The sequence below is a fragment of the Spermophilus citellus genome (genome assembly GCF_964194105.1).
Source record: "Spermophilus citellus genome assembly, chromosome: 8".
Taxonomy (NCBI): domain Eukaryota; kingdom Metazoa; phylum Chordata; class Mammalia; order Rodentia; family Sciuridae; genus Spermophilus; species Spermophilus citellus.
In genome coordinates this window covers 110,352,605-110,373,349 of record NC_138189.1, presented here as the reverse complement: position 1 = coordinate 110,373,349, position 20,745 = coordinate 110,352,605, and the positions used below count along the sequence as shown (strand labels likewise).

Here is a 20,745-nt window from a genome sequence, read left to right as displayed (position 1 = left end):
TTCTCTACTCTTTTTCATATAAGTAAAATATAAAAATTTTCACTGTGGTCCTTTTAAATCTATGTAGAAATATTGCATGTTTAACTGTAAACAAAAAATAAATATATGTTTTAATCAATACATAAAAAAGTAATACCATTTTTATATGTATTATAATTCTCTTAAAAGATAAACTACACTTATGCAAATCCTTTTTAGGGGAATGAATGTCCCTAAGAACATTCTAAGGAAATATTACTCAATTTCTTATGAGCAGGTGAGATTTAAAAAATAACATTGGAATTGTTATTAATGACAATATTTAAGAGAGTAGCTCAGCAAGTGGCAGTGCCCTTCACAAAGACCACTGAAGGATACCAGTATACCATGGATTTAATTCTAGATATTTCCAACACATACACCCAGTCAAACTTGTTCAAGAATATCCAAGTTCACTTCATGTAAATAATTAACTTCTTACACATATATGCCTTCAAATACTTTCCAAGTTATTTTGCTATGTTAATTGAAATAAGTGCAAATCAAGACTTATTTAGATAAGTCTCGAGTCAGAGGATGTGTCAAATAATATTAAGATGAAGAATTGATCTTAGATCTCTGTCCTGGATAGCACAAATAATGAATCATTCGAACATGCCTGTTTCCCCTCAGATTCTGAGTTGTTTTCCACCACTCTGCATGTTCTGTGAGTGATGGCTCTGATAGGCAGGGAGAAAAAAGTCTTAACTTCCTTCAATTCTTAAATTTGATCCCTACCTAACAAATTTTTAAGTTTTAAGTTTTTAAGCCTTTCATCATCTCATGGAGATCCAGAGTGAAAAATGAAAGTTGCTAAAAAAAAAAAATTACTGTTTTATTTAGAATGATTTCAAGATTGCTACTTGCTAAACTTGAATACTTCCACTGGGTGGCTACAATGTATATATTTGGGCAAGCTTTTTATTCAATGAAGATATATCATGTTGCTTTTACCCAAAGCTAAATCTCAATGCTAACATATATCACCCAGAAGTGAAATTGCCCTTATTTATTTCATTTTTGCACTCCAAGCTTTGATTGTGATACTGGTAGTAATTTTTTGTTTGTTTTCTTTGATTAGAGATAACACAGGTCTCTGGAAATCATGTATAATAAAACAACAACAACAACAACAACAAAAGCTGTGCTGTTGTCACAGACTGTCATTTTTAGTATGTGTAAAAAGTTAGAGAATACCATCTGTTAAGGAGTATTCTTTGATCTTGTTCTTAAAAGAATTTTTTAGACTCTTAAAATTCCAAAACATGATGTTATAACTTAAAATATCAAATTTAAATACAAGTAAAAAATTAAAATTCATATGGAATAGAATTTTAGAATTTGCTCCCTTTAAATTTAATCCCATACATGAATTTTCTTTGCTATAATTATAAGTGGATATTATTACACCATGCACCCTAATATATTGTAGTAAACTTGCACTGAGAATGTTTATTATAATTAATTTAAAAGGATTAGCTTTCTACACAATTATAGAAGGATACCAACTAGTTCGATATACTTCTATACTAACCTATTACGTTATTACACATATTAATTTTCTTAAGTTTGGGAGGGAAAACTACATTTTTATTCATGGGAATATTTTACCTTATAATTGGACTGCGGATACATTTTAATATGAAAGCACTGGTCTGTTTTTATTGGAAAGGAATGTTTCTATATAAGGTTTTTCTTCTCAATAGTGAAAAAAAAGACAATGAATTATACTCAAGTTGAGGCAGTCCATGATTAAATAATCAATTAAGACATTGACTGAAAATGAGAAATGTTAGCATTCATCAATAAACTCGTTAAACTGTTGCAGAGCTTCCGTTGTTTAACATCCTTAGTTAGAAGAGGACATAATATGTGTTCATTTACATAAGGCATTTTTATAGCTTTCTTAATTGCTGAGAAATGAAACTAGCCACAGAATTCACATGACAAAATGATTAATGAAGGTAAAGCCCCCTATCCACACAACATTTTTTTTAAATAAATAGGAATGGTAACTCTGGAGTTAAATTTGATTAATCAATATCATCTGTTAACATGATTATTTTGAACACTGATATTTAAAATGAGAAGTCTAACAGGCTTGTCAATATAATTCAGTTTCCTGGGGTTCTCCGCATTCTCCCATCACTGTGCAGTGGTGGCCATGGGAAGCAGTTGGTTATTTAATTTACAGAGGGCACTCCCCACATGTAGGCGGTTTCAGATGTTACGCTTCACTTTTACAACACAACACACTTTTGAGTCACTGCTCAATGCTAATAGAAGGCACACTGGTGTAAGCCCAAGTAGCTGCATATTTGGCACTTTTGAAGCTTTAGCTCACTTTCTAAATTACAACTTCAGTTTAAGTAAGGTCATGGTAACTTTAGTACTATGGACTCTGTGCAGAAGGCTAGATGTGTTTTAAGTACCTATAAAAATCTGTTATATTTATCTGTGTATCTGAAAATATCATTATGTAGTCCTGAAGGAGCAACTTTATGAAGAATGTCAATTTTCAAAATGAGAATCCATGTTACAAATTCAATCCAAAACCTTTTTATTTATTTCTCAAATTATAGCTCAATATTTTGCAATATTTTGTTTATAAATGTCCCAAAACTTGCAGTATGATATATTTTAAGTTTTCATGAAAAGGCAGAAATTATTCTGATAGCTCCAAACAGGTAAAGAAGATTTTTAAAAATTTTCTATTTCTGATCTAATTATAAAAGTATTAGTATAAAATGTTATCAATTAAAATCTCTGTAAATTTTGAGGTAAATACTTATAACAATTAAAAACAGTAAATTACCTAGTTACTAGATTTCTATTTGAGAACTGGAAAAAAGGAAACACTAGTGTTTTAATATTGTTCAAGGCAAATTTATTCTGTTTCAAAGAAGTACCATAAAAAATAGCATTGAGTTTCTGTAAATAAAACATTCTTGAACTTAATAATACTAAAACAATATCCAAATCTCAGATTCATGCAGCCCTCCTACACAAATACATAAGCAATAACAAATACAAATAAGTAATGAAATCAAAGAGTCCATACATAGATTTAAGAAATCAGAGGGAGGAAGAGAGGGAAAGGGAGAGGGGGGAAAGGAGGGAAAGAAAGAAAGAGGGGAGGTGAGTGAAGGGGACAGGAGAAGTGAGGAGAGATTTAGGGCAGAACCAGGCTATCAATAATTTAAAGCAGAATGTTAATTCTGTATAAGAAAAATCTGCCTTAATAATGCTAAGTAACATACAAAGCCCTGCAAATTCCTAGTTTTACCTTAAAAATTTGCCAGAAAGTAGTGTGCAAAGAAATAGCAATAGTTGTTTATTGTTTATATTTAATACAATTATAAGTAATTAAATGTTTTAAAACATATATTGCATATATTAATGTTATCTCTGATGTCATAAATTCTACCAAATTTTCTATTGCAAATATAGTATGAATAAATGAAAATTCTGGTGAATTTAAATGATAAACATTTGTATCATTAAACAATTTGATTATGTTCTTAGACTGGGTACTTTCATCCATTTCATTTTAAAGAAAAACTGTTGACATATATTTGCACAAAGGGCTCATTTTCTAGGAACCCTTATCAGAAAGCCTGTATATGACATTTTGTTTTCTGTAGAAGTATTTTTTATAGATTTATTGGAGACCCATCTTAAATATTTCTTGTAAAGATACAAAGTCAAGGGTAGAGACTGTTGCCAGGACTTAACTGGCAGTGACATGACATGTGCTTGTTTAGAACTGCTAGTGGGTTCATTTTCCCAGAGAATACAGAAAGGAAGGAAAGAGGCTAAGAAATAGAGTGAGACACCCACAGGTTGTCCAAAGAAGTTGATCTGCAGTGATCTATTTTGGAGTGTCTCCTTAGACAACTCCATTTCTTACTTTTGGAAACGCAGCTCCCACAGTTATTCTCATTTTGAGTTTCAAAATTATTGGTCTTTAATTCCTTTAACATCTTGGGCTTTGCTGGTGTTTTAGAGTTGGAAGCCAAGGAATCATATTTACTTTCTGTGAGTTAAACACTGCGCTAGCTGCTTCACATGTATCAATTCATTCAATCCTAGTCTGACCGATAGCATATATGGTTCTCATTCTACATGCAAGGAAACTAAAGCACAGAGAGGCTAAATATCTGATCCATGGTCACACAGCTAGGAAGCTTAGAAGCAGGATTATAAAACACTGGTAACCACTGCGCTAACTGATAAAACGGGTATACACTACACATAGCCCTTAGCTGGTCCCTCCCCAAAGCAGGATAAAATACATATGAAATCTAAGGAACATACTTGTTAAGATGTAAACAACTTTAAGAAAATTGCTTCCATCTAAATCACCCCCTTGAGTTTCTCTAAGTAGAAACTTTGGAATTCCCACCACCAATCAAATCAGAATCCTGGCCTAACCTATGTTTACTATCTCAGATGTCTAAATCCAGAAAATACTATACCTGTGACTACTGTTATATTTCAGAAAGTGAATTATTCTTGCAAGTGAATTGTACTATATATTTGTAAGCCCCTCTTCTTGAGGTCTCATTCAACTCTATGTTCCTAAAGAACAGCACATTGTCTGGGAGAAAAGTGTTATGAGATGTACCTCTTATACTATATTCAAGTCAAAGGAGCTAATAAGTTTTTAATGTGTGGGAACATGTGAATGGGTTTGTTTTTAACTGCTACAAGTACAAAAGTCAAACTAAAAAAAGATGTAGGCCAAAGCTGCAAGGCAGGAGCACTGGCTCAGTCTCTACTCCCACCATTTACCCTACTCTTCTCCGGAAGTGGTTGCAGCCTGTAATGTTAACGTTTCTTCTGAGAGTGACTCCCTCTGCTGCTCCAGCAAAGCCATGACCCGAATCAGAAAAGTGCTAAATGCAGTTAAGGCCTAATAGAGCATACTCTTGCTGTTTGCACTAATTGGAGACACTAGCATACATTAGAGAACAGTTATATTTAAGTCTCAACAATAATTCTAAATAAGCTAACAGGGTTTGCCTAATAGAGCTGATGCTTCCTTCCTATCATTAAGGGTTTGCTAAAACTAGATCAGTATAAATTCTGATTAAAAGCAGTTCCCAAAGTCCAACGGTAGATACTCCAAAGAACCTGTCTTGTTTAAATTCAAATCCTCTATATCCAGAAAACAGAAGACCAGGGCATATGCATGTCTATTATGATCTAATGATTTCTCATTTATTGCAAATGCTTTAAAAGTTTGTTCCCTGAAAACTGTTAAGCACTTTCTAAGCTATAACACATAAAATTATTTTTCTAAACAAAGATAAACTAACATACTTTCTCTTATTGAAAATTTCCAAAGTGAATTCATGAATCTGCCCCTAGAATGGAAAAATATATGGTAGAATTGTAGTGAAACTCAGTTGTTTTCAATGCCAGTTGTCAATTTGTTCTACACCAATATACATAAAAGCATGAAAGTACTCTTTCATTGGAAGAAGTGTAATATTTGTGGGTTTTTAAAAACACCATAAATTAAGATAACAGAGAATTATTCCAATCTGCTTTGAATCTTTAGTAATTTTCAATTCTGAGTTCGGAGGTGTTAACACTCCGAACATAACACTAGTTGGTGCTAGATAAGCGGCACATCAATACTGTATAGTCTAGATAAAATGCATTTATACAACAGGAGGGCACTAATTCAGAACTACACAAATCAGAAACACTCACACACACACACATACACATCCATACTTTCACTCACTGGGATGCCTTTACTAGTAAAATCTTTCATTCTTGGAATCAGAAGCACGGCAAATTCCCTGGAGCTAGGAGTTCCCAGCAATCCTGAATGAAACAATTAGAGCATAGCAGGAAAGAAGAAAGTTGTTGCCTAAAGCCTAGAGAATTTCCCAAGGACCTGTTTAAAATGACTGCTGTCGGTCTTTAAACCACAGTTACAAACTCAGAATACTCACAAATAACATCCACTCTGTTTAGCTCTGAAAGACCTGTTTTTTCCTTGGCTATCTCCAAAGAGACATATATTTTCCAAAAGCTTCTAATTTTTTCCAGCACTTCTCCAACAATGGATCAAAAATTTAATGTTGTAAAGTACTTAAATGAACTGTTCTATTTTAATTGCACATTCATAAAAATACTCCACTCCAGTCTTTAACTCATAGAACAAGGAAATCATAGCTTGAGGGCATGGGCTGTTCTAATGCAAAATGAGTAGACCTGAGAAATATTGAAGGAAATGGATGTCTGACTGCCAGCCCATTGTAAATATGTGATTCTGAAAGGAAAGTGTTAATGGTGGTTCAACGTTAAACTGGCTGGGATAATAGGTAGCTGTGATGGGAAAGTAGCTTATGGTAGAGTTTGGTGCTTTCTATTTCCTTTGATACCTAACAGAACACAGGAAGAGCTGATGTCCTGGAACATGGAGAATAACAATCATAAAAGTGGTTGTGGCAGCATTTCACAGGACACATAATTTAAGAAAAAAAAATCACTGGAAACTGAAAGAATTAAATGAAGTAAATGGAGAACTGTGCACAGAAATGTATACACACCACAAAATACACTTTCTTTTTCGAGTTAAGATCAAAATAACTCTTGAATTGCCTGGTCTATAAGTAGAAAAAGTGCAAGAGGAAAACACTCAAGTGTATCTTGAGTGTCTTTTTTTTTAATCTCTTCTCCCTTCTTCTTTCAATATCAATCCATTTACTATGTCCTGTTTGATTATCTTTATTGATCCCTTTTCTTCCCAGTCTTTTTAATTGGACTGTTGTAAGCTCTCAGCAGGCATCCTATCTCCTTTTGGCATCTTTGGAGATTTTAACTTATCCTTTCCCCAAATAGTTCTCTCACCATGTCCCGTGCCTGGCCACCCCCATGGCTCAGTCCTTTGTGCGCCCAATAACAGCAGGAGAATTCCATAGGGAGTCACGCGGTTGATTCCACATCTATTCATCAGGTTGCTCACTTAAGCTTCCAAATACCTTCCTCTTAAGTATCCTGGGCTACCACCCTGAGAACTTCTTACCAATTTCAAGAAATCTATAACAAGAACCATATGATTCCCAATGGAGATTCCATGGTAAAATAGATAGATGAGCTCTGGAGGTATGCATAAGAAAACCCGAGCAGAACCTCGGGGATGGGAGGCATCTGGCGAGAAAAGGAAGGAAGGATTTATGAGCGTGGCCACTTAGCAGGGCAGCAGGAAAATTTACACCCGAAGTAGCTATCTCTAATTCACAAAGCCTTGCTAATCACTTACCTCCCCACCCGGACCACACTCGCCTTGCCTAGGCACTTCACTCCACCACTACCTTCCCCCTCCCTTGCCCCCAGCTCCTCTTGCTTCTCACAGATCAGATGGAATGCAGACGGGAAAATCCAGTGTCTGAGCATCACCCGGGGAATTGGGGCTACCTCCTTGCTTCCCCCAGCTCTCCAAATTTGGAAAGAAGTATAACCAAGATGTGTATGAGTGGTGTGTGTGTGTGTGTGTGTGTGTGTGTGTGTGTAGGGGAGATCCCTGAATTGCCTCTGAATGCTGAATAGGCTTCCTTCCACATCACCACCACCCTCTTTCAGAAAAAGCTGCTCTGCTTCTCCAAAGCCAGCTATCACCACCCAACTGGGCGAAAAGATCTAAGTGGACTATGTTGGAGTGTAGGTTAGGGGCCCAGATGACCTGAGAGACTTTGGTAAAGGCAACTTTGGCTCTTTCTTCCCCTTAAGGCTGGGAGCTGTCGCCACCACTTCAAACTCCAGGAACAAGAAGGGAGTGAAGGGACCAGTCCCGGGGTCTCCTCTCCGCCCTTATCCACCCACAACTTCCAACCGCTGTCCTTCCAGCCTGGCTTTGCCCAAGGCTCCGGACACTTATTTTAAATATCACACGCATTAAATTAAAATGTCGCGAGTTATGAACTGGTTGGCTACCCCGGGGAATTGCAGATTTGGATTGAACAACCGGCCTATTCCCCCAGAGCTCAGAGGTTTTAAGTTTCTCTGGTGCCTGGTGGGAAGGAGAAGGGTAAGAGTGCAGAGGCAGGCACACCAGTGGCCTGCCTCTGGCTGGGAACGCAAGTCCAGCCGGGCTGTTTCTCCACAGCGCCCCAAGCAGCAGCCAAGGGGCACCAGCGCTTTTGGGTCCTCAGCGGTAATGGACACATTTCCTTAGCTGAGATGCAGTGAAGGCTGTGCAACCCCAGCTACCGCACAGCGCGGGAAGCCTCTGCCCACCATTCGCATCAGGGTGCATCTATGGCAAACCACACAGCCACCCGTATGAGAGTCTCTTCAAACCTCTGTGTGTACACGATACAACAATGTGCGCGTGCGGAGCTGGAAGTGCAAAACACCCCCGGCTCTCACATGCACAGAGACGGATGTCCAAACCCCGTGCGTCCCTGTTCCATCCTTGCCCAGGATTATTAAAAATCGCAATAATCAAAGCTCCTTGACTAGTTGGGAAAGTGGAATATAAAGTGGTCTCCAGTTGAGAGCAACGAGGTAGACTGAGGAAGCCAGAAGAACTAGGGAAGAGGAGATGTAGAAGGAGGGAAGGAAGAAGCGAAGGAAGGTGGCCGCTTAGCCTGGCGGACCCCTTACCTTGAGCGGCTGAGCCGGTGCCGCTGGCGCTGAGCAGGGCCAGGGCAGGTAGCACGAGCATTTGCAGCACATATCCTAGTCCCAGTCCGCAGCGGGCCGCTGTAGCCCGCAGACCTTTCCTCATCGTCGATAGAGGTGTGCCGGAGGGAACAACACGGAGAGACGCGCAAACAGCGAAGAGCCCCACTGGGCAGCCGCTGAATCCGTGCACGGCGAAGCAGTCCCAAGAAATAACGACAGCCAAACGCCACACTCCACTTTCTTCAAGGGCAGGGGCCAAATGGGGTGGAGAGGAGACGCCGAGGAGGAGTTTGAAGGTTCCTGTTTCCCTGTGCCTTTCCAACTGACGTCTCCCGCGAGCGACTGCTCTGCCCCCACTTGGGAAGTCCAGGGAGGCGCAAGACCGCCACCTTCTCGGCTCCCCTCAGCAGCAGAAGCAGCCGCAGCTCCGCCGTGCGCCGAGCATGGACTGCTCTCCGGGTCCCTTAGCCTGTGAGGAACACACACAGGCACCAGAGGGTGGGGGAAGGTGGGGAAAGTGGGAGGAGAAGGGAGCGGACGGAAGAAGCTTGGGCACGGTGAGGCGCTCCCGTCTCCAATCCCAGTGGTCTCGGGCAAGAGAAGAGACGCCCCGATTGCCGGTGCTGGGTGGCCAAAGAGTCACCTCCCAGAGTGGGACGCACGGGTACTCGGAGACGCTTGCCGCGCCAAGAAGGCGTGGAGGGCACAGCCCAACTCTGCTGGGGGTAAGCGGCAGCGGGAGCGCGCCCGTCCGCCTTATGTAAGCAAGGATGGAAGGAGAGATGCACGCCTAGTTGAGAAGGCGGAGACCGCTGTTGGTTTACTCACTGGAGCCAGGGCAAGAGACACCTGGGGGCAGAAGCGGCCGCGGCTAGGGGGAGCGCTCCTGCCTCCTGCGGTGCGCCAGACTTGGACTCTGAGAGCGCAGCGGGCGCGCCCCGGTCCTCTAGGCTGTGTCCAGTGGAGCTCAGCCTGCCGCCTGCCAGCTTCTCCACCACGCCGGCAAACCCCGAGCCAGACTTCCTGGGACTGGACGCGCCCTGGGACTTCGCGTCTTAAGGTTGATTAGGCCGGCTGCTGGCTCGAACTTGTTTTCAGCGATGGAGAAGAAGGCAAGAAGCTTTCTGCAGTGTTCTAGCCCACCCTTTGGGTTGTCAGCTGCACTCAGACTGTTTCATGCTCTGAAAGCTTATGACCTCTTTGCAGTGGAACAGAAACTAAAAAGCTCAACGAAAACTCCTTCAATAGTGCTTTCTTTGCGTGCATCTTGGTGGCTGACAAGGTGGAGTATGTAAAAGGTGGTGAGGCAATATCAGGAGGAGCTCTCCCAGAAAAAAAGGCAGAAGCAAATTTGTGAATACTCACTTAAAGCGATTTGGAACCTATGACATATTTTCCAAATTCCTAACAGCATGTGTAAGGACTAAAACTGCTATGATTCAGAAAGAATTAGTAGTTAGGTTGTGAATTCCTGTTGTAAGGGTGAAGGAGGAATGAAAGAATGGGTGGGTAAAATAAGGAAAGGTTAGACAAAAGGAAAGTGAATGGATTAATAAATCAATTACACTGGTGTAGCCAACACTCTGGGAAGAAGAAAATATCTTCTCAAGATTAGTTCATTTTTAAACTAATAAATACTATACAGGGAAATGTTAAGTTCTGGATGCCAATGGGGGCCATGTGTAAACACACACACACTTGCACGCGCGCGCGCGCACACACACACACACACACACACACAGGAAACTTGAGCTCTAATTTTCACTGTGGTCCTAACTGTTATCATTGGCAGGTCAGGTAATCTTTGCATGCCTTGGTTTCTTCATCCATATAATATGTCAGCTCTTTTCAGTTCTAACACTCTGGAATTCTGCATGTCTGACTCCATTTAAACCTCTGGTCCATAAGACCTATTTTGGATAAATTTCATAGACATAAAAAGTCATACTTGCCAAAGACATTGACAAAAATATCCACTTCTTATTTCTATAGAGACTCTGCCTGTCAGAGTAAAATCTCTTCTTCATTCTCTTCAGTGTCCCACACCAAGATGTTATGATACTTTGTTAAGAAGGTAGACACTACTGTCAGACTGTGGGTTCATTTCTTAGTTTTTGCTACCTGAATGATATTGAGCAATAAAATTAGGCATCTTTTTTCCTAATCTGTAAAATGGGTCTAGTAGCAGTATTTACATTTTTGTGGGGATTAAATGAGTCAAATACACACACACACACACACATATATATAATATATATGTGTATAGACACACACACCTACATTTATGTATTTAATGTCTCACACATAAAATTATTGTCAACTACTATTATCATGAATGGAAGATTTCCATCATCTTCATGTTATCTAGACCAGTATTGTTCAACAGGACTTTCTGTAGGAAGAAACATGCATGTATCTATGTTCTTCAAAATGACAGTCATTAAACATATATGGTTATTGAGCTCTTATAATGCAGCTACTGTGGAATGGGAATTTTAACTTTTGTCCAATTAATTCATTTAAATTTAAATAGCCACATGTAGATAGTGCCTACTATGCAGCTAGGCCATTAATAACCCTTTGAGAATGACATCATAATTATATTTCATTTATTCCTGTACCAATTTTTCCAAGGAGGTTATATTTTAAAGAGTATGGAAGAAATCCCTGTGCATACTCACTACCATATTAAGAACATCCAAAAGTTGTAAAATTTTTCATTTTTAAATTTACAACTTACTTGTAAAAGAGTTTATTTAACTCTTTTAAAGTAGGCACTTTATCTTGTTCATCATTTTATCTTCAGCTCCTAAAGTAGAATCTGATGTATAATTGGTATTCAATGAATAGTACTTAATTGGTTGTCAAAAAGACTCAATGGGGAAGAATCCTTGAAGTCTAGTTAAAGAAGGTTGAATTATCACATAGTTTGGTCTGGGGCATTACAGGGCTCAATAGCAAATGCTGCATGAAATTAATTCCTTGAAAGAATGAGTAAGAGAAAAAAAAAAAAAAGGAAAACATAGTTCAGTACTGGAATTCAGCCTAAAGAGGGCAGGAGAATGGCTTGAGAGATGATATGTAGAGAAGAGGTAGAAAAGGGAGGGGAGACTGGAAAGCTCAGGAACAAGGAGAAGGCAGGCTCTAACCAGCAGATCAGCTGCACAGACAGGCAAGTTTTCTGCTCTTGTTGGTTTCAGATGGGACTTGCCTGTGTATCAATATTCTGCCTAGTTTTCTTGTCTGTCACACTTTTTTTTCATGAAAGAGATAAAGTATTATTTATAGGTTCCTGAGTATAGACTTGTTAACATCACTTGGATCTGGAATCAAATATCACTGCCTAGGGATGACTTCTCAGACCCATTTACCTAAAATAAAAACAACACTTTGCTTCAATTGTATTCACCTACTTTGATTTTCCATATAGCACTTAGTTTATATCTCTCTATATGTATCTACCTGAATACATGTATGCATACCTACAGGTATATGAACAAATATTCTCCAGTAGAATACATGCTTCTCAAGGGGAGGGTTTTTTTTTTTTTGTAGTGAGTTCAGCATGCTGTACCCATAAATCTAGAACATAGCCTAGCACATGATAGATGGTCAATAAACATTTATTGAATATTGAATTACATGAGTAAGAGTCAGTGGATTTTAAAACTGAGCTAAGTCCTTGATTACCATCAACCTCCAATATGTTTTCAAATTATGAGTAGTCTTTTTTTTTTGATTGTTGAATAAAATCAAGTTTGGATGAATTTCCACCAAAATTTTATTTGAATATGAATGTTTAGGGTTGGAATAATGCAGATGTTTAAGAAACTGACGTAAAATTCATCTCATTTTGAAAACTAAAAAGCTTTATTTAAATCCATACAAGGGCTTCCTTTTTCTTGGCTGCAGTGAGTGGAGAATTAACTCTGGGATAATAAATCCCAGTGACAGGTGCTAATGGGAATTAAGCATGCAAATCCCTTGCATATCCCTCCAGAAATCTACACCAAGAAAAGTATGCTATTTAGCATGGGCTGCTTAGTAATAATAGTATTTACTCTAAACTGGTATGGAAAAAGTTTCCAGCTTAAGGCTTAAATAAAAAGGAACTGAACATTAATTTTAATTACAGAAATATTTTCCTTTATTTTTATCTCTATCCTTATGTTTGACTCCTTCCTTACAGTTTATATTTTTATGTATTTTTTAAAAAATAAGATTTATAGCAGTAAGCAGAAATATTATTAACTGGCAACATAGAAGAAGGAGAATTTTAGTAAATAAATAGAAGTAGTAGTGAGGAAAACTCTTCCTAACTAGGAGTTGGGGGATCAGAGACCTCAGATAACATTGCTGATAGACATCAACTAAGGAGAACCAGATGGTCCTGTTCGGCTGATTCAATTCCTCTTCTCTGCCCCAGCCTAGGAAAAGAGACTTGATCTGTTATAAACCTATATACACTGGAGCTCTATGCTTTCTATTAGTTGTATTAAACAAGACTCATTTGGTTGCAAGTGAAAGAAATCCAACTTAAACAAATTTGAGCAAAAAGAGTCTTTAGACGGTATATAAGTCAAAAGCCATGGGTAAAAATTATCTGCATTAATTATGACTAACATTTATTGATCAGTCACTAGTGAAAGGTACTGTTCTAAGCTCTTTTATATGGCTGTCTCATTTAGTCCTCACATTAAGGATCAAATTAAAGTAACATTATTGCTTTAGTCCATTCATACTGTTATAATAGAATATTACAGAATGGGTAATTTATAAAAATAAAACTTATTTTCTTATAGTTCAAAAGACAGGGAAGTTGAAGATTGAGGGGCTGTCAACCTATGAGCACCTTCTTGCTGTGTCTTTCATTGGTGAAAGAGAAGGTGAGAGAAAGCAAGGGGGACTGAGCTGTTGACCTTTTAATAGGAACCTACTTTTGCAATAATGAATCCACTCCTATGATAATGGCATTAATTCACTTACAAGAAAGAGCAGTGACCAAAGGACCCATACCTCCCATTAGGCTACCATTTCCCAACACTACAGCATTAGAAACCAAATTTCTAACACCTGAACTTTGGGGAACACATTCAAACCCAGTGATTATTATCCCCTCTCTACATAGGAAGCTGAGTAGTTAAGTAACTTTGCCAAAGTTCACACACAGCATTTATTAGTACCAGTCTAATTTTAGGGATCATCTTCTAAGCCCAGGAATTTAAATGCAACTTATTAGACTTAGTCTCTCCCATCCCCATCCTGATTATTCTCTCCTCTGTTGAGACTTCATCCACAGACTTGTGCTGTCAATGCTGGGATTCCTAGAGGCTCTGGGTTTACATTGTCTTTACCGTTATGGATATCAACACCAACAGCATATCTATTCTCAACTGGTCAACAAAATCCCAGATGTCCTTGGTCTATCATGGGTCACATATCCATGACTGAGCCATCATCATAAGCAGATGGTTGGAATATACTGAATGGCAAGGTCTGGGTCATGTGCTAATTTTGGCAACTGTAAACTTGAATTGAGAGTGGGGATAAGAGGTTCTCTCCAAAGAGAATCAATATACTGAGAAGGAAGAATAACTGCCAAGAGAATAGAAGTAGGGCCAACAAAACAGCAGATCCCTATTCTGTGGTGCGTGGGGCAGAGTTCTCTAAGGTTGAGTTTAGTGCCCTAGCATATCACTGTAGCAAATCAAGAGCACTGCTTAAAAAGGGCTGATGAACAGCCTGTTCCTTGTATTTTGCTTTTTCCATTAATTGACTGGCAGAATTGAGTCCAATTCAATTGAATATAGAACACTTTCACTCTCCCCCCACTCTAGTGAGGCTCCATTCTAAGATGCCTGAAAAAGAATACTCATGAATAGTAGTCCTTGTGCACCAAGGGATTAAAATCTAACGGATAATATAACAGAATAAACAAAAGGGTTCCAAATAAAGACAAAAATGTTGTAGAAATATAAGAGTTTAAGAAAATTTCCACCAAAGAAGTCTGGGAAGAAATATAACTAGAAGTCAGACTTAAACAAGTATATTGGTAATGTTATTCTCTGACAATGAGTATATTTGTCTCTAATAATAAGAAATTTGAAAGAAGGCAGTCCAAGGCCACTATGAGAATTCAGTTGTGTCTTTTTTTAATGGGTTGGCTCAATGTTCCACCCACAATGTGTGACTTCTGTTCTTGCAGTTGTTGATGGCTTTTCCACCTCTAGGCAGAGTCCACTTTCCACGAAGGAGGAAGAAAGAGAAGGTCTATAGGGATGCAAATCTTAGGCGCCTTCCAAACTGCTTTTCTAGAAACATGCAGCTAAAGCAGTTTCCATTTTTTGATACTCTTTCAAAGCAGTACCTCCGACCAATCACAAGTGGTGAATATTGAAGGGTATTGTGAATGCTGGCTGAATTATATACGTTGGACACAACTTTACTATAAAGGAGGAACAAGGAGAAGGCACAGATAGTAAAGACCTTAGTGTATATTTTGAGAATTGTATGTAGATGGGAAGTTGCTCTATAATCCATTGATCCAAAAGGGTGGGTGTGTTTTTATATGAAATTAGGAGATAAAAAGATGAAAAGGATGACATTACTATGTCCACTAGAATGTAGGTATTTGAACTTTGGGGAAGAGTATTGCATTGAGGTAGGGTTTCATGGAATTTGGAGTTGGATTGTGTGGAGATAACATTTATAAGAAAGACACAAAGGAAAAAAAATCAGGAAAGATGACAGGAAAGCTTGGGAAGGGAGAAAGGAAAGAAGGAGAGAAGAAGTAAGGCTATAAGTAAGGAAGGAAGAAAAAAGGAAAAGAAGATAGAATAAAGCTAGGTGTGGTGGCTCATGCTTGTGATCCCAGATGCTCAGGAGGCTGAAGTAGGGGGATTGAAATTTCAATGCCAGTTTCAGCAACTTAATAAGGCCCTAAGTAACTTAGCCAAAGCTTTTCTCAAAATAAAATATAAAAAGGACGGGGGATGTGGCTCAAAGGTTTTCAACCCTGGGTTGAATCCCTGGTATCAAAAAAAAAAAAAAGAATATAAATATAAATAAATGAAGAGATAAGTAAAAGCCAGTGAGCCAGCATGATTTCTGCATTTGCGTAACATGCTTTAATTAGTATGAGAAAGAAAATCCACTAAGAAGTTCAACAAAAATGAAAAGAAAAATAGAACGTAGTTTATAAGAAAATTTCTGGGGATAGATCATTGCCTACTAGACTTTTTTAAATGCTTCATTTTACTTTAAATTTATCTGGCAAATTGGACCATAGTTGCTTTTCTTGTTTTACCAATTGAAGAAATAAGATACTTAATGGAATAGTGGGAAGACCCTGGATCAGGAAACATGGATTTAAGTTTCCATTTATCTAACTTATTTGCTCAGAAATCCCTTTAACTTCTTTGCATTTTAACAGCTTTATTATGAGAAATAGTCACAGTATCAACATATTAAGTTGCTGTGAAGATGGAATGCATATGAAAGTGCTTTGTGATGTGTCCATACTTAAGACATTATTGTAAGATGTTCTATGTTGCCTGCTGTCCTTATTTTACATAATTATCTGAAAAAGAGTATTATTGACTTAGATTTCTAAACATGAATGAGACCATTCTAATGCAAACTTTGCAACTATTCTTGGTATCTGGCTCTTTATCTACTTTGTATCACCTATTTGATTACTAAATTTATCCAATTTTCCTACTTAGAGAGAGCTGTAGAACTTCTCTCATAATCTCCAGTTCCACGGCCACATTGTATTTACACGTTCCATGTGCTCTTGTTATTGCTTCCTGGTACCTGGTCTGCCCTCATGTTTTAATTCATCTCTCCATAATTTCCAGAATGACCTTCTAAAATGTAAAGTATGTCATTTTACTGTTTTCAAATCCCATTTGATGATTCCTCATTGTCATAGATCTGCTTTCCCAAAGTTCATTACAGGGACCTCCTGTCCTTACAAAAAGGGTTCTAAAGTGAACTAATGTGGTAGATAGCACTCTTTCTGCTTCTTTATTCCTTCTTTATTAATAGAATTACTCAGCCACCCTTTACCTTTTGTCTCTGCAATTTCTTCCATTGAACTGTGGGTGGGATGGACTTCCCTGCCTCATGGATACTGCCTTAGCCAGGAGACTTGCTTTTTGGAAAGTTGCTGTAGTATGCCAGTTGCTCCCACTGAATACCTCTGCTTATTTTCTCATGCTCCTGCCATTAGTCCTGAAACATTAGAGTAGCCACCAGTTCAAGTTGCATGAAAGAAACATGGAAAGACATGAGGCTCTGAGCGTGAAGCCTGGTGCCTGTCATCTGGAGCTCCAGAGCCTGAGAATGGAACAGCTTAATCCAGTTGCCTCAGACCCAGTGACACACACAAACAAGGAGAAAAAAAAAAAAAAAAACCAAAAAACAAATGCTTGTTGTGTTCAGCTACTGAATTCTGGGGTGATTTTTTTTTTATGCAGCATTGTTATAGCAAGTGCCTTGTATGCTTTGTGTGAGAAACCATGTCCTCAGATTGAGGACAAGGAAAATCAGATTATAATCTCTGGCAGTGCTAAGAAGACAGTATAAAATAAGACTACACAACTAACTTGCATGACTCTGAGAAGCTTAGTGAGAGAGGTACAGATACACATTCAGGGAGGTGAGAGGAAAGTGCACTTGCTTCAAATTAAGGATCAATAGAGTCTTAAATGAGAGCACAATATGTCTGGCTCTTGAAGGACAAATAGAATTTGTATCTGCTGAGTTGGAGAGGAAAGCATTCCAAGCTGAAGAATCAATGACATTGAAGGTGGAAAAGAAGAGGAAGTCATACATGGCAAATACTGATCGCATTTGGAGCCCAGAAACCATTACACTTAATGCTATAATAATTTTAATATTAATATTGAGTTTTTAAAGAGAGAGAGAGAAATTTTTAATATTTATTTTCCAGTTTTCGGTGGACACAACATCTTTATTTTATTTTATGTGGTGCTGAGGATCAAACCCAGCACCCCTCGCATGCCAGGCAAGCGTGTTACTGCTTGAGCCACATCCCCAGCCACAAATATTGATATTTTAATATTGTAATTTTAAGAATCATAAGTTAAAATTTTTGAATATTCAAACACATTCTTAAATGTATGCGTGTATTTTCTTTCTCTATATGTATTCATATTCATTTAATATATACAATAATACTACATAAGAGGTGGATTCATTATCATCCTCATTTTAACCCTGAGGAAACTGAGGGGTAGAGGAGTTAAGTGAATTGCCAACATTAAATTAGTATTGGATTGGGATCTGGAATTGAATGCACCTGGATGCACGCATGTACCATGAGGTATTTCATGAGGCTTCTAGGCTTGCTCTGGCAGTTGGTCTTGCATGATGCAATATTGGAAAGCTACCAAAGCTCTGAGGATGAGGAAGTGATATCATAACCATGTTGCAGCCCAGTGTAGGATGGATTAATGTGGGAAGAAAAATCACAGTTTCCATTTAGAAGTATATGCTAATAATCAAGATGAAAAGCAGTGAGGACCTGAAGGTGTATAAGTAGTAGGAAGCAGAAAGATGAATAAAGGGAGGGCTGGGGGTGTAGCTGGGTGGTAGAGCACTTGCCCAGCATGCTGAAGGGCCTGGGTTCAGTCTCCAGCAGAGCATATATGAAAGATGTCCATCAGAGATGGTGGTTCCTATTTCCAGAACTCAGAATAAAAAAAATTGTATTATTAAACATTCATGATATAATTATAAACTAGCTAACACTGAGAAGCTACTTGCAACAGTAAAGTATCCTCATCTTAATCAAAGGCATTAAAGAATTGAAAATAAGATTCAAAGGGTGAGAGGAACACAACAATTTCTTAGGACTACTAATGTTCACTGGGACTTGAAATAGTTTATTCATACAATGTTGTAATGACAACATCTATTAACATGCTATTTGTTTTTTATAGTCTTTAATGTTCTGCCTGGCACAGAAAAATAATATATATTTGTAAAATAAACATTTTAATTTATGAGATACTTCTATAATATATAGGCTAAATCAGATATATGTGTTAGAAATCTTGTTAGAAATCTTTTACTTTTAAAATTTCCCCTAAGTTTATTTATGAGTTCACTGTTAGAAATGTGTTCTGTTTTATCTCACAGAAACATGTCATAAATTATGGTCTGGAATTCAGCCCACACAATCCTGTTAATCATGTGTCATTATATGGAAAACAATGCTATTACAGCATATAATCCAATCAAAACACAACTTATAATTAAGTAAAATAAAAGGCAACATACGATCATTGTGCTCATGGTACAAATAAAGAAGAATGAGGAAGAAAATGTAAGATTTTATAGATTTTCAAGTTTATTTCATGATATTTCTAACAACTCTCAAATATGGAACAATTCTTTGAGTTCTTTTCCAATCTCAACTGGAAATAGACTTTATTATCTTTATCAAAAGTGTAGCACTAATGCTAACTCGCCTTATGTTGATCTTGGTTGTTTTTGTTGTGGTAGGTTAAAAAGTTGTATCAAGAGGAAAGAAGAAAGTAAAAAAAAAAGAAAATAACTTTTTTCTTACAAGATTGAGGAAAACAAATGAAAATATAAGGAAAGAAAGAAAAAGTAAAGTAATTCAAGTGAAAATTTTCCAAAGCTAATTTATACATACTTATGTGAGACAAAAGACAAAAAGAGATGAAGTTAAATATTGAAGAAACTGTAGTTCAGATAATAACTCACCTGATCCACCAGATGGCCCCACTGGCCAAGAACAGCCTGGTGAGCAGGATTTAGTGTGCAACCAAACATCAGTGAGAATCTTAACAAGTTGGGTATTTTAAAGATAAAGGCATTGCTATTATTTGCTTGCTCAGAGTTTTGCTACACTATACTAATATTTGAATCATATCATTGCCCCTACTCCAGGGACTTAATGCTTAGAAAATCTCAAGAGTGGTTGCATAATAAATAAATGAGTAAATTATATAATCAATTTATGTGCATTTTAATTTAATCAATGCTATTTTTTGTTGCCCTTTGCAATTTTATTTCTTGTTAGGACCAGAAAAACTTTTGATCATTATTATTCTCAAAGGCAAATTTCACCTTGCATTTCTGTCACTGGTGAGGTCAAAGAGAACTTCCCCATTTATTACTTTTCATTGTCTGCTATTGTGTTACTCTGAAAAAACCATGGGGACCATTTACAGGTAGCAGATTGCCTTTCACCTAGTTGACCATCCAACCAAGGACTACAAGTGACACGGTTATAGATTGGGGGAGCTCTGTTGAACGCATTTATGATTGTAGGGGACAAGGTCAAATAATGTGAAGAGCCAGGTGTGGAGACACATGCCTGTAATCCCAGCGACTAGAGAGGTTGAGGCAGTAATATTGCAAACTCAAAGCCAGCCTCAGCAAAAAGTGAGGTGCTAAGGAACTCAGTGAGACTCTGTCTCTAAATAAAATACAAAATAGGACTGGGGATGTGGCTCAGTGGTTGAGTGCCCCTGAGTTCAATCTCCCATTACTAACCCCACCCCTGAAAAAAGTGAAGGAATCTATTTGAATAATGGAGGAAGATAAATGCTTCCAACAATAAGGAAAATGAGTTATTTTAGGAGGAGTGTTGGAGTACTGAGATACATTGAACTGACCTCTGCCTCCATGTTCTCATCATAGCTAACTTCCCTTCTCCCAGGGCTTAAGCTGTTGTTGGTCACTGTTTTCTGGGACACTGAAAATTTCAAGTTTCTTTGCCTTTGTTCATTTACTTTACCAGAAAGTTCTTTCCACATAAGTAGTCCAACCATCCTTCAAAATCTAGTTTCAATGTTAGCCCATGGATAAAGATTTCCTCCAGTCCCATATCTGCTCGTGCTCAGGTCTCCTCTGTGGTTCACATGCTTTTATAGCACCTTCTATTGATATCTCTGTAAATTCAATGATTTCCTTCTGTTTCTTTATATAACATGTATGATTTGAGTCTGGGCCTCAGATACCTTGAAATCTTTGTTCAACAATAGTTAATACAAGGATCTACACATAGTAAATGGATAAAAA

At 37.9% G+C, this 20,745-nt stretch overlaps 1 protein-coding gene across 2 annotated transcripts in view; it reads right to left on the bottom strand.

Moving 5' to 3' along the window:
- The window catches only part of UNC5C (unc-5 netrin receptor C), a gene marked incomplete at its 3' end in the record, with an annotated part of 359,207 nt that extends 350,134 nt beyond the window's left edge, over nucleotides 1–9,073 (bottom strand). For both annotated transcript variants that reach the window (XM_081304710.1, XM_081304711.1), the window contains exon 1: nucleotides 8,644–9,073. In XM_081304710.1, coding sequence (XP_081160836.1) covers nucleotides 8,644–8,767 — 124 coding nt within the window. In that variant the 5' untranslated portion in view covers nucleotides 8,768–9,073. The remainder of the gene's footprint in view (nucleotides 1–8,643) is intronic.
- Between the last annotated feature and the right edge of the window lie 11,672 nt (nucleotides 9,074–20,745).